Source organism: Choloepus didactylus, chromosome 18, assembly GCF_015220235.1.
Source record: "Choloepus didactylus isolate mChoDid1 chromosome 18, mChoDid1.pri, whole genome shotgun sequence".
Classification (NCBI taxonomy): domain Eukaryota; kingdom Metazoa; phylum Chordata; class Mammalia; order Pilosa; family Megalonychidae; genus Choloepus; species Choloepus didactylus.
The window spans coordinates 54,500,042-54,514,303 of NC_051324.1; the positions used below are offsets into that span (position 1 = coordinate 54,500,042).

General features: G+C 40.5%; 1 protein-coding gene across 1 annotated transcript in view; it reads right to left on the reverse strand.

Annotated features, from left to right (window-relative positions):
* The window catches only part of PLEKHM1 (pleckstrin homology and RUN domain containing M1), a 53,502-nt gene that overhangs the window by 23,690 nt on the left and 15,550 nt on the right, over positions 1–14,262 (reverse strand). The window contains 2 exon segments of the mRNA XM_037810115.1: positions 8,789–8,803; positions 8,805–9,195. Of these exon segments, the coding sequence (XP_037666043.1) occupies positions 8,789–8,803; positions 8,805–9,195 (406 nt within the window).

A 14,262-nucleotide genomic window follows, 5' to 3' on the forward strand; every position in this document is an offset into this window, starting at 1 on the left:
TTCTTTTGTTTTTTTAAAATTAATTATATTTATTTATTTTTAATTTTGGTAAAATATATGTAACATAAAAATAATTTAAGTGGACAATTCTGTATAACTTGCACCACTATTTTCAGACTATTTTCATCACCTTAAATCAAAACTCATACTCATTTATTAATAACTCCCCATTCTCCCCTTCTTCACCCCTGGTAACCACTATTCTGGCTTTCTGTCTCTATGAATTTGCTTATTCTAAGTATTTCATATAAGAAAAATCATACAACATGTGTCCTTATATTTCTGGCTTATTTCACTCAACATAATATCATCAAGGTTTATCTATGTTGTAGCATGTACCAGCACTTCATTTCCTTTCAGGCTGAATAGCATTCCATTGAATGGATATACCACATGTTGTTTATCCATCATCTGTTGATGGACACTTGGGTTGCTTCCACTTTCTGGCTATTGTGAATAATGCTGTGATGAACACTGGTGTGCAATTATTTGTCTGACTCCCTGTTTTCAGTTCTTTTGGGTATATACCTAGGAGTTCAATTGCCAGTTCATATGGTAATTTTATGTTTACCTTTCTGAGGAACTACCACACTGTTTTCCACAGTGGCTACACCATTTTACATTCCCACCAACACATGAGAGCTCCTATTTTTCTGCATCCTTGTCAACACTTGTTATTTTCAGTTTTTTTTTTTTTATAGCCATTCTAGTGGGTATGAAGTGGTATTTCACTGTAGTTTTAATTTGTATATCCCTAATGATGCTGAGCATCTTTTCATATTATTGGCCACTTCAATATCATCCCTGGAGAAATGTCTATTCAAATCCTTGGCCCAGTTTTTAATTGGGTTGTCTTTTTGCTGTTGAGTTGTAGGAGTTCCTTTTTTTTTTTTATTGGAGAAGTTGTGGGTTTACAGAACAATCATGGATAAAATATAGGATTCCCATATACCACCCCACCACCAACATCTTACATTGGTGTGGAATATTTGTTATAATTTATGAATATGATACATATCAAACATGTATCAGGTATGTTTTCCAAATATTTTCTCCCATTCTGTAGATAGTCTATTCACTTTCTTGCTAATGTCTTTTGATGCACAAATTTTTAATCTTGATGAAGTCCCATTTATCTAGTTTTTCTTTTCTTGCCTGTGTTCTTGGTGTAAAATTTAAAAATCCATCGCTTACTACCAGGTCCTGAAAATGTTTCCCTATGTTTTCTTGTAAGAGTTTTATAGTATTGGCTTTTATATTTAGATCTTTGATCCATTTTGAATTTTTGTGCATGGTGAGAGATATGGGTCCACATTCATTCTTTTGCATGTGGATTTCCAGTTATCCTAGTACCATTTGTTGAAGAGACTATTCTTTTCCTATTGAATGGGCTTGGACTCTTGTCAAAAATCAACTGGCCATAGATATGTGGATGTAACTCTGGACTTTCAATTCTATTCCATTGTTCTATATTTCTATCCTTAAGCCAGTACCACACAGTTTTAATTACTATAGCTTTATAGCAAGTTCTGAAGTCAGGAAGTGTGAAGCCTCCAACTTTGTTCTTTTTCAAGATTGTTTTGGGGCCTTGTGCAAATTTCATAAGAATTTGAGGAATGGCTTTCCCATTTTTTTTTTTTTTTTTAAAAGGTTGCTGGAGATTTAATGGGGATTGTACTGAATTTGTGAATTTGTGTATCACTTTAGGCAAAACTGACATTTTAACAATATTAAATCTTCCAATCCATGAATACCGGATGTCTTTCCATTTAATTTCTTTCAGCAATGCTTTGTGGTTTTCAGTGTACACATCTTTCATCTCCTTGGTTAAATTTACTCCTAGGTATTTTATTCTTTTAGATGCTATTGTAAATGGAACTGTTTTCTTCATTTCCTTTTCAGATTGTTCATTAATGGTGTATAGGAATCCAACTGACTTCTGTGTGTTTATCACATATATCCCACAGCTTTGCTGAATTTGTTTATTAGTTCCAGTAACTTTCTTGTAGATTCTTTGGGATTTTCTATATATAGGAATATATCATCCGTGAATAGGGATAATATAACTTCTTGCTTTCCAGTTGGATGCCTTTTATTTCTTTCTTTTGTCTGATGGCTCTGACTAGAACTTCCAGTATAATGTTGAATAACAGTAGTGACAGTGGGCATACTTGTCTTATTCCTGATCTTAGGGGGAAAGCTTTCAGTCTTTCACCATTGAGTATGATATTTGCTGTGGGTTTCTCAAAAATGCCCTGTATTATGTTAAGTTCCCTTATATTCCTAGTTTTCTGAGTCTTTTAATCAAGTTGGATTTTGTCAAATGCCTTTTCTACAAACAAATAAGATGATCATGTGTTTTTTTTCCTTCATTCTAATAGTTAATGTGGTATATTACATTGACTGATTATTTTTTTTTACGTTGAACCATCCCTCCATTCCTGAAATAAATCCCACCTGGACTTGTTGGATTCAGTTTCCCAGTATTTTGTTGAGGATTTCTGCATCTATATTCATAAGAGTTATTGGTCTGAAATTTTCTTTTCTTCTGCTCTCTTTACATGGCTTTGACATTAGGGTAATGCTGGCTTCAGAGAATTAGTTAAGAAATAATCTCTTCAATTTTGGAAAGTTTGAGAAGGATTGGCATTAAATCTTCTTTAAGTGTGTAGTAGAATTCAGAAGAGAAATCATCTCGTCCTGGACTTTTCTTTATTGGGAGGTTTTTGAATACTGATCCAATCTCTTTAATTGTTATAATTCTCTTGAGATTTTCTATTTCTTCTTGCATCAGACTAGGTAATTTGAATGTTTCTAAGAATTTGCCCATTTCTTCTCAGTTTTCTAATTTGTTGGCATATAATTGTCCATAGTACCCTCTTAAAATCCTTTTTATTTCTGTAAGGTTGGTAGTAATGTCCCCCTTTCATTCATGATTTTCGTTGTATCCTCTCTCTCCTGAATATATACCTAGGAGTAGAATTGCTGGGTCATATGGTAACTATGTTTAACTTTTTGAGTAACTGCCAAACTTTTTCCAAAGCTGCTGCACCACTTCATATTCCAAGTGATATGTGAGGGGTACAATTTCTCCACATTCCTTCTAAAACTTGTTATTGTCCGTCTTTTAGATTATTGCCATCTTGGTGGATGTGAAGTGGTCACTCATTGTGGTTTTGATTTGCATTTCCTTGATGGTTAATGATACTGAGCATCTTTCCTTGTGCTAATTGATCATTTGTATATCTTCTTTTGAGAAATATCTATTCAAATCCTTTGCACATTTTTTATTTGGCTTATTTGTCCAATTTATCCATTTTTTCTTTTGTTTCTTGTGCTTTTGTGTCATATCTAAGAACCCATTGCCTAATACAAGGTTATGAAGATTTATACCTTTGTCTTATTCTAAGAGTTTTATAGTTTTAACTTTGACATTTAGGTCTATGATCAATTTTGAGTGAATTTTTGTTTATGGTGTAAAGAAGGGGTCCAACTTCATGTGGCTATCCAGTTGTCCCAGCACCATTTGTTGAAGGGACAAAGGGTTTTATGGCCCTGCTTGTGGGGTTTACGATGAGGGAGGTAAGGGTGGGATCCACAGTTCACTGTCTGTCTCTGCCTCTACTCCCCACTTCTGAGCAGGCCCTGAAAGCCCAGGTAGTCAGGGTCTGCATTTTCCCTTCTGTTGCTCTCTCCCCAAGCCTGGAGTTCCTCACTGGCTAGAAGTGGGATGGGCCTGGGGTCAGTAGGGCTTGTGGGAATGGATTCTAGTTCCTTTTTTTCACTATTTCTGGTCTTCCCTGGCTTTCTGTGCCTAAATGTGGATGAACAGAGGCATGGCAGCTGGCTGGGCCACCCTAAGTAGCTGTCTACTAACAGAAAATGAGTCACAGAAGGGGTGGGACCAGCCCAGTTGTTTTGTTAAGTGCCACCAACCTCACCCTGACATTGTTATTTCCAAGCCTTAAATCAAGGCTGTGCTCCTTCCTCCCAAGACAGGGAAGAGAAGCTAGGCTGGGGCTGCCCTGGAAGGACTGGTTTGGACAGTTTCATCCATCTAAATGTTACAAGACCCCTTAAGCCACAAGTGATGACTTCTGAGTGAGGCATTTGGTGGGGGGCCTCACAGAGCTGGGCCTCCAGTACTTCCTTTGTGGGGCCCTCAGAATTGGCAGGTGCTTCCTTCTGCCAGTGACAGGGTAACGTATCATCCAGGGTGGCATCTATAACATCAGATTCTGAGCACAGCCTGTCTAGGTCAGTGAGACACAGGGGAGCTCCCTAAGGAAAATGGGCAGGAGGGATGGCTCCCTGGCAACCACTAGGCCTTCCTGGCAGCCTCATGGAGCCTGATGTACACACCTGGGGAATCGTGTGGCACTCCAGTCCCTGATAAAGGTCCTGATGGGAGAGATCACAGTTCTTTAAGACTCACTGCCTTCGCCTGGAAGTTTTCCTCACCCATCCCCAGCCTACACTCCCTCCCAACTCCCAGGGGGGTTAGGGACCTCTACTGGGCTCCCATGGAATTCCGTGCTTATCTCCATCCTAGCACTTAAAAGACTGTTTGGAAGTTTCATTTTTTATTTTTATTTATTTTTTGTATCTCCAGCAACCGTGCCTGGCACAGAGTTATAAATGATGAGGGAATCAATCTTGACTAACCAAATATCTTTAACATAAAATAACAAGTGTGGAGTGAGTAAACTGGAAGGAAGGAGGAGGCAAATGGGAATTTTAGGATTATGTATGTCCATGGGTGAGGGCTTCTTTGTCCACTGAAGAGAGGAAGACTACTAGGAAATGTTCAGATATAACCCACTGACCACGCATCAGCCGCCAAGAAATGGTAATTAGGAAAAAAATTTTGTTCTCTTAAGCCACAGAGAAAGCCAGTGGGAGCACTAATGTCCAGGTGCTTCTGCATGTGGGGCTGGAAAGAGCTCTGCTGCATGGCCCCTGCCCCCTCCCCAGTGTCCCCAGGCATGAAGGGAGGGGGAGGACAAGAGGGAGCGAGAGTGAGAGCACCAGAGCCACTGTTTACCTCTTTCCTCCTCCCTTCTACCTGCTCACTCAGGGCTCCACATCTGGTCAGCTCCCTGGCCCTTTAACAGTGGGGAAAAATCATCAGGCTCCACCACTGACCACAGATCTGAACCAGAGCAGCGCCTACCATCAGGGACCCAAGTCAGAAAAATGCCACCTCGAGCCACTAGTGGTATCATGACACTGTATATAACAACAGCTAAATCCCAGAGGGGAGGATGGCTAAGGGTGAGATGCCACGTCTCTGGCCCACTTTCAAAAAAGTACTTTTTGATCCAGTCTGTCATCTTTATGCCAGGCAAAGGGACTGCCTGCACCCCTAACTGGAAGTGGGGGGGAGAGTACATGTCCTAGATAGTGGTCCATGGGGCAATGATTAGGGTCAAGTCTTAAAACTGAGATTGTCCTCTGGGAGTTAAATTATGGAACCAGCTCACAACCCCCTGGAACCCAGATAGGCCAAATCACTCCAGAGAGCTGCCTCCCACCTCCCTGAGACTTTCCTTTCCAGCACTTATCACCACAGTTATGATGTAGATAATTATTCATTTAATCTATTGTCTGCCCCCAAAGGACAGTTCCATCACTGTACCCTAGCACCAAGCATGGTGCTTGGTTCCTAGTAGATGCTTTGCATTGAATCAATTAAAAAATTTTTTTTGTAAGAAAGACTGAATGGCTGTCAGCTGTAAAATTTGACAGGGATCTCAACATCTTCCCTCACAAAACGTCAAATAAAAGGCACATGACTATGTGATGGAAGCCCAGAAAGATGTGAACCATAGAGGCGGACCTGCAAGGCATTTTCCAGCACTGCCCCGATGGCAGAGACCCCCAGGACAGTGCGAACAGGCAGGTTGCACTGTGGGTGTCCAGTGAGTATCTCTTGAGTGAGGAGTGAATGAATTGGTACATATCCCCTGTGGAGACAGACACTGGAAGAGGATCAGCATCTGAGGTGCTAGCACTGGACTCACAGCACCAAGTGCTTGGATTCTACATATCCCAGGCAACCTTCCAGAAATCAGACTCCCCTGAGGCTGGCAAGGAGACAGTGCCTGCCCTGGTCAGACCACCCTGAGCACCCTGTCCACCGGATGGTGCATTTCTCAATGTCAATGTATAAGTTGGCATCTTGAGAGCCTACTGCGAGTTCAGGAACTATTAACTGATGTCTCCTCTCTCCTAGGTAAAGTGCTCAGTGCTGACAATACAGAGGTGAACACACCTTCATATCATGGAGCTAATAGAAAATAAAGAAGTGGACAGATAGATAATATACTTTTACATACAGTGATGAGCGTTTTATAAACAAAGTAAAGCAGATAAATAGGAAAGAGAAAGATTAGGGATGGTGTATTTTAGACAGAGTGGCCAGGGAAGGCTGAGACAATAATGAGGAAAAAGAAGCAAGGTGGGAAAGCTGACCAAGAGAGGGAACAGAGAAGGTAAAAGCCCCAAGGCTGGGAGAAGTTTTTCTTGTTCGGGGAGCTACAAGGAGGCCAAAAGGTCAGAATTTAGTGAGCAGAGGAGGAACTCTGTTAAGGAGTTAAGATGCCCTGTGCCATAGACTCTGGGACCCTGACAAGATAGGATTTTTGAGACTGTAAAGCAGAAGCCAGACCCTAGACAGGTGGGAATGCATCATGGTCAATGCCAATATATGAATCCCTGCTGGAGCCCACGGCTATCTTCCCTGTGGATGTCCCTGTGTCTCCAACTCAAGCCAGGTGCTGCACAGCCTTTCTCCTTCAATTTTCAGCATGTGCTGGCAACTGCCCAGTCACAACCTTCAGGGTCCCATGACATTCTTGGCTCTGAAGCCATCCTCAGGACAATTAAAATGGAGAGTCTGACTTACACAATTACATGATTTCTATAGTCATATTCATATTCTATAGGGGTTAAGGATAGCTGATGTTAGATCAATCAGATATTCTTAACCCCTACCTCACAGCATACGCAAAAGTTAATCCAAGATGGATCATAAACCTAATTTTGAAAGGTAAAATACTAAACCTTCTAGAAGAAAACACAGGGGAATACCTTTATAGCCTTGGGGTAGACAAAAATTTCTTAATTAGGACAATCATAAACAAAAAGATTGGTAAATAGGACATCATAAAAGTTAAGAATTTATGTTCATCAAAAGATACCTTTAAGAGACTTTAAAGACAAGCCATGTATAGAAAATATTTGCAGTATATATATATATCCTACAAAAGACTCAGTATGTCCATAATACATTAAGAACTCTTACAGATTAATAAGGAAAAGAAACACAACTCAGTTTAAGAATGGAATAAAGACTTGAATAGACAATTCACAAAAGAGTATCAAATGGCCAATAAGCAAAAGAAAAGGTATTAATATCATTAGGCATCAGGGAAATACAAATTAAAACCACAATGAGATACTACTACACACCTACTAGAGTGGCTAAAATTAAAAAGAGTGAAACACCTTTGGCTAGGATGAAGAGCAACTAAAACTCTCAGATTCTGCTAATGTGAGTGGAAATTAGTAAAAGCATATTTGAAAACTGCTTGGCAGTATTTACTGAAGCTTAACATACACCTATCCAATGCCCCAGTAATCCCATTCTTAGGTATCTCCCTATAGAAATAAGTGCATAGATTCACCAAAAGACATGTACAAGAAGGTTCATAGCAGCTTTCTTTATAATAGCCAAAAACTGGAAACAACCGAAATGTCCATTCACGATAAAAAATGGTATATGTGGAAACTTCAGAGACTAAACAAGAAGAAATGTAAAATGGCAAAGAGATTGGGTTCACAGCCTTTGACTAGTGCTTCATGGGCCAATAGTTCTCAAGCCTCTTTGACCCATGGCCCTCTCAAGAAGATAATCAAGTCTGGCTTCTCACTGCCACCTTGGTTTGTCAACAAGCTGGATTGCATTATTCTAGAGAAGTGCTGTCCCATACAAATATAATGAGAGCCACATATGTAAATTTAAATTTCTAGAAGCCATATTACAAAATGTAAAAATTGGGGTGGGGAATGGGGAATTAATGCTTAAAACAGTTTCTATTTGGGGGTGATAGAAAAGTTTGGTAATGATGGTGGTGATGGTAGCAACAACTTTGTGAATGCAGTTAACATCACTTAATTGTATACCTGAAAGTGACTGAAATGGGAAATTTTATTTTGTATATATGGTACCACCACAAAAATTTAAAGAAAAAATCCACAGAACCATACAACCCAAACAGTGAACCTTAAAGTCAACTACGGACTTTAGTTAGTACCTGTGGCTAGTGGCTGCCATATTGGGCAATGTAATTCTAAAACCTGGTTCATACTACAAAATGAGTATCTTGAAAGCCGGGTATTTTAGAAAAATATTAGTTTAATAATAACAAACTAAGGAGGAAACTGAGGCTCAGTGAGGCTAAGTAACTTGCCCAAGACCTTATGCTGGAAAGTGGTAGTGGTTGAGACTCTGATTAGATGAGAATTATCTTTGTCTGGTTGATATGAAGGTGACATGAAACATACATGGGAAGTGCTCAGCACAGTGCCTTGCTCATAGCCACTACTTCCACATGAAGAAGCATCAGCTCCATCCTTATGATGCTGTTTAATACCATCACCATGCAGGGAAAGAGCAGGTAGTGGGGAGAAAGTAGGGACCACTCGGGGTCACTAGTTGAGGAAACCCTACATCAATTTTGAGACGTTGCCAAGACCTCCCCACAAATAACTTATAACACTCCACCGGACTGGTGGGTGAGGGAAACCACAAGGTTCAGTCCAACACTGTCACCCTCTGGAGGCTTCTTCTGGCCACTCCCTTGGCAGCTTGCCCTGGTCTTCTCCCTCACAGGACTGGAAGGCTGCTGGGCTGATGTGTTTCCCACAGAGGCAGTTTGGGTAGTGCCCAGCTGTGGCAAACCCAGGGTGCCAGGTGCCTGGGAAAGCAGCTCCTGCTTGTGGTCACCACCTGGAGTCCCAGAGGATGCTTGGGCAGGGATGGGCTCTGCAGGCACATCAAAGTGCAGGTGTGTGCTGGTGCCCAGGCCATGGAAGGACAGTGAGGCCTGGAGTGCAGGAGTCTCGGTTTCTTGGCTCAGTCCGTTGGTTGGCACAGTATTTACCTGGGCTTTGCTGAATTCTGACAATACCCTAGAAGTTTTTAAACAAAGAAACCCATGTGACTGGCAGTTGGCTAGGATGCCCAAGGCTACTGTGGTAGTGGCAAAATGGAAAACTCCTGTTTGTGATTAAAAAACAACAAAACCCTCTTAATTATCCACTGCATTCCATCACTCACACACAGCCCTCCTCCTCTGACACTCACCACCAAGGGATTCTTTCCAGCCAGACTTAGGAAGATTAGGTAGGTAGGTAAGTTGTGAAGTTCAAGATCTCAGATAAAAAAGCAGCTCACAAGCAGAGAAAGAGGACTTGAGAAGAATGGGAACTGATTAGCTTTCTGGGAAATATCCCTCCACCCCCATATTCTGGGGCTCAAGCATTCCCCCATGGGTATGCCTTTTACCTTCTGAACAGGCTAATCATAGGCCAGGAGAGTTTACTTAGCCAAACAAATGGTTGCATGGGCAATCATTTTCCCAAACACTATCTGTGGCAGAGCAGACAGGCAGAGTGTGTCTCAGAGCTGGCTCTCCAACAGAACAGGCCACTGAGGTACCATGATTCCATTCTTTGGGACATGGACTTAGGTGAAGTGAGGGTCATGCAAGTTTTTTAAGTGGGGACCTATTTTGTTTCTGGAACAGTAATTGGAACAACAGGGTGGGGGTGCAAGGGCTGGTCCACCTCAGAGATAGACTGGGTGTGGAGTCAGGGAAGCCTTACGTTTCCAGAAAATGCTGCTAGAGATAAGTGTACACAAGGTGTACAAAGGTGTATACAAGTACACACAGGGTATATTACTATATATTCCCTCCAATGGAGCTGGCACTTCCAGCCCCCTCAGTGCTGCCTCCTGGGGCCAAAAGTGTCCAATCTTACCGCCTTTATACACACACACACACACACACACACACACACTCACACACAAATGCAAAAACTAATTCCCGGGCCTTCTGAATGTGCACTGGTTAGTGATCGCCCCTTCCCCATCTGAGGTTTCTGAGAATCCAAGTTCCATTTCTGAAATAAACCCGTTTGGTGTCTCTTCTTGTGGTTTCAAAACCAGTAGAGTATTTCACTGACAAATCCAGGTTCATATGGCATCAAGCTGTCAAAGCCCCAAAATTGCACACATCTGCCCAAATGGCTTAGGATGGGCCCAGAAGACACATCAAACTCTCAATTTGGGCTTATGGAAATGACAATTTTAGAACTCAAGTGGCTTACCTGATTGTCTTACCACTGAGTTCTGCTCCTCCCTACACAATCATAACCCCGAAACAGTCTTTCAAGACATCATAGTCAAAATAGGTGACTGTGCCAGTTTAAATGTATTATGTCCCCCAAACACCATTATCTTTGATATAATCTTGTGTGGGCAGACCTATCAGTGTTAATTAGGTTGTAATTCTTTGAGTGTTTCCATTGGAGATGTGCCCCACCCAACTGTGGCTGATGATTCTGATTGGATAATTTCCATGGAGGTGTTGGCCCGCCCATTCAGGGTGGGTCTGAATTAAATTACTGGAGCACTATATAAGATCAGACAGAAGGAGCAAGCTGCTACAGCCAAGACAGACACTTTGAAGAAAGCACAGGAACTGCAGATGAGAGACAGTTTGAAGGCGGCCGTTGAAAGCAAACTCTTGCTCCGGAGAAGCTGAGAGAGGACAAATATCCCAAGTGCAACTAAGAGTGACATTTTTAAGGAACTGAAGCCTAGAGAGGAACGTCCTGGGAGGAAGCCATTCTGAAACCAGAACTTTGGAGCAGATGACAGCCACGTGCCTTCCCAACTAACAGAGGTTTTCCAGACACCGTTGGCCATCTTCCAGTGAAGTAACCCGATTGCTGATGTGTTACCCTGGACACTTTATGGCCTTAAGACTGTAACTGTGTAACCAAATAAACCCCCTTTTATAAAAGCCAATCCATCTCTGGTGTTTTGCATTCTGGCAGCATTAGCAAACCAAACAGTGACCAACCCATACAGTTATGAGTAACTGATTTTCAACAAGGATATCAAGACATTTCAATGAGGAAAGAACAGTCTTTTTACAAATGGAGTAGGGACAAGAATATCCACATGTGAAAAAATAAGTTGGACCCCATCTCACATGATATAAAAATTAACTCAAAATAGATCATAGACCTAAATGAAAGAGCAAAAAATATAAAACTCTTAGAATAAAACATATGTCTAAATCTTCATAATGTTAGAGTCAGTAGTTTCTTAGATGTGACACCATAACACAAGCAACCAAAGAAAAACAAATTAATTGGACTTCATCAAGATTGGACGCTGGCAAGAAAGTGAAAGACAACCCACAGAATGAGAGACATTATTTGCAAATCATATATCTGATAAGGGTCTCGTATCCAGAATAAAAAAAAATCCTACAACTCAATAATAAAAAGACAAATAATCCAATTTGAAATGGGTAAAGGATTTGAATAGACATTTCTCCAAAGAAGGTAGACTAATGGCCAATAAGAACATGAAAAGATGTTCAGCATCATTAGTCATCAGGGAAATACAAATCAAAACCACAATAAGATACCACTTATCAATCACTAGGATGGCTATAATAAAAAAGATAATAATTGATAAGATACCACTTATCAATCACTAGGATGGCTATAATAAAAAAGATAACAATTAATGGTGAGGATGTGAAGAAACTGGAAACTTCACACATTGCTGACAGAAATGTAAAATGGTACAGCTGCATTGGAAAAGTCTGACAGTTCCTCAAAAAGTTACACAGTTACTCTACTACCCTGCAATTTCACTCCTAGATACATACCCAAGAGAACTGAAAACAGATGTCCAAACAAAACCTTTTACACAAATGTTCAGCATTATTCATAATAGCCAAAAAGTGGAAACAACCCAAATGTCCATCATGAACAAATGTGGTATTATCTATACAATGGAATATTATTTAGCAATAAAAAGGAATGAAGTACTGATACAGGTACGACATGGATGGACCTAGAGAACATTATGCTTAGTGAAAGAAACCAGACACAAAAGGCCACATATTATATGATTCCGTTTATATGAAATGTCCAGAATTGGAAAATCCATAAAAACAGAAAGTAGATTAGTGGTTGCCAGGGCTAGGGGGAGTGAGGAATGGGGAGTGACTGCTAATGGGTATGGGGATTCTTTCTGGAGTGATGAAAATGTTCTGGAATTGGAGAGTAGTGATGGCTGTACAAACTTAAGAATATACTAAAAACCACTGAGGTGCACACTTTAAAATGGCAAATTTTATGATATGTGAATTATAATTCAAAAAAAGAAAAACTAACAGATTGTGAATCTGAGAAAGGCATAAAGGTGCTGTGGAGTAATTGTGGAGGCGGGCAGGCAGGTGCTAGGTTCTTGGTCTAAGGTCTCACTCTAAAACCAGACTGATGAAAACCCAGGGGTGCAACTTGCAGGTAGTGGGCAATGTTGAGGTCTGGATACAAAGAGTAGTTTCCACAGGCAGAAAGGGAAAGAACATTTGCCAACCAATTGCTTGTGTCCAAACCACTGTGAGAGAATAGAACTACCTTTTGAAATGAACTAGGAAGGCACACTTTCAACAAATGTCACCTCTGAGGCCCCAGCACCTCATGGCTCCTGGGAGGTGGTATAGTGAGTGATTAAGAGCAGCAGCTCCTGAGTTCACCTGGCCTCAACACAGGGCTGTGTCAGATGACAGGCTCTTAAAGTCCATGGACCCTCAATTTCCTCATCTCTAAAAACAAGGATGGTAACAGCACCTACCTTTTATGACTGCAACAAAGATTAAATGAGATACTAGAGGGAAAATGCTTAGTAGAGTGTCTGGCACAAAGTGACACTGAGAGTGGACAGGAAGGTCCTAAACAGAGGCTGATGGAACATGGGTCTGACAAAGTAAATGTTAACAATTTGTTACTGTAGTTGTTTTCATTATCACTGATACAGATTGTTTTAGTCCCATGGCCACAAATATAAAATTTAAGGAAAGGGAGAGGAGCTCCATTACAGAAATACTCAAAAGCATTACCAAACTGATGACCAATCTATAAAGAGACTTTAATGACAAGTAGACTGTGTGTTAGAAAGAGTGAGTGACAATGCCTAAGGAAAAGCCACCAATGAGCAAGAAAGTTGTCTGATAAACAATTAGAGATTTCACCAGTCCAAAACCAAGGTCAAGATGAAGTAAAATTCACACTGAGGAATAATAGAGCCTCACCAGAATCAGTACTAGACTTTGGGACCCACACACATAGACAAATAAATAACTAAAATGCATGGCCTACAGAATCCGGATGATCACTTTATAAAGTAGTCCTGCCAGATGATTCACAGTCTGAGGTCTTCCTGAACTTGTGGACTATCGTGTTGGTGGTACATGGTACTATTTTGCAGTCAAGGGCCACTGAGAAAAGCACAGAGGTGGGCTGCATATGCCAACAATAATTTCTCCCAATGCAATTAGCAGCACTGAGTTATATATTTGAATGTTGTTAAGGGGGAAATTTTACAGTTGTACATTACTAGAATAAAACAAAACAAAACAACAAAGCCATGGGACTGTACAATTCAAACAGTGAATGGTAATGTAAACCATGGACTATAGTTAATAGTGCAATTATAAAAATGATCCTTCATCATTTGTAACAAATGTACCACACTAATACAAGGTGTTAATAATAGGGCGGTATAAGGGAGCTCTGTATTTTATGCATGATTTTTCTATAAAACTACAACTTCTCTAAATAAATTACTAAATAAATAAATAGGAGAAGGAAAAAAAAGAATAATTTCTCCCAAGGGAAAATTTGATGACAATGATGTCTAACAAATATTATCAACCAAAGGTTTTGCAGGAGTTCATACAATACTGGGAGAACTGATGTCACAAGGCACCCAGTAATAAAAGGCCAATACCACCTACTGAGTACTCACACGTACCAGGCACTATTCTCATCACCTTATATTATGTTAACTAATTTTAATCCTCCCAGGATTCCTGTGGAGAAAGAATTTTTATCTCCATTTTATAGCCAAGGACCTCCAGGTCAGAAAGATTGAGTAACTTGCCCAAG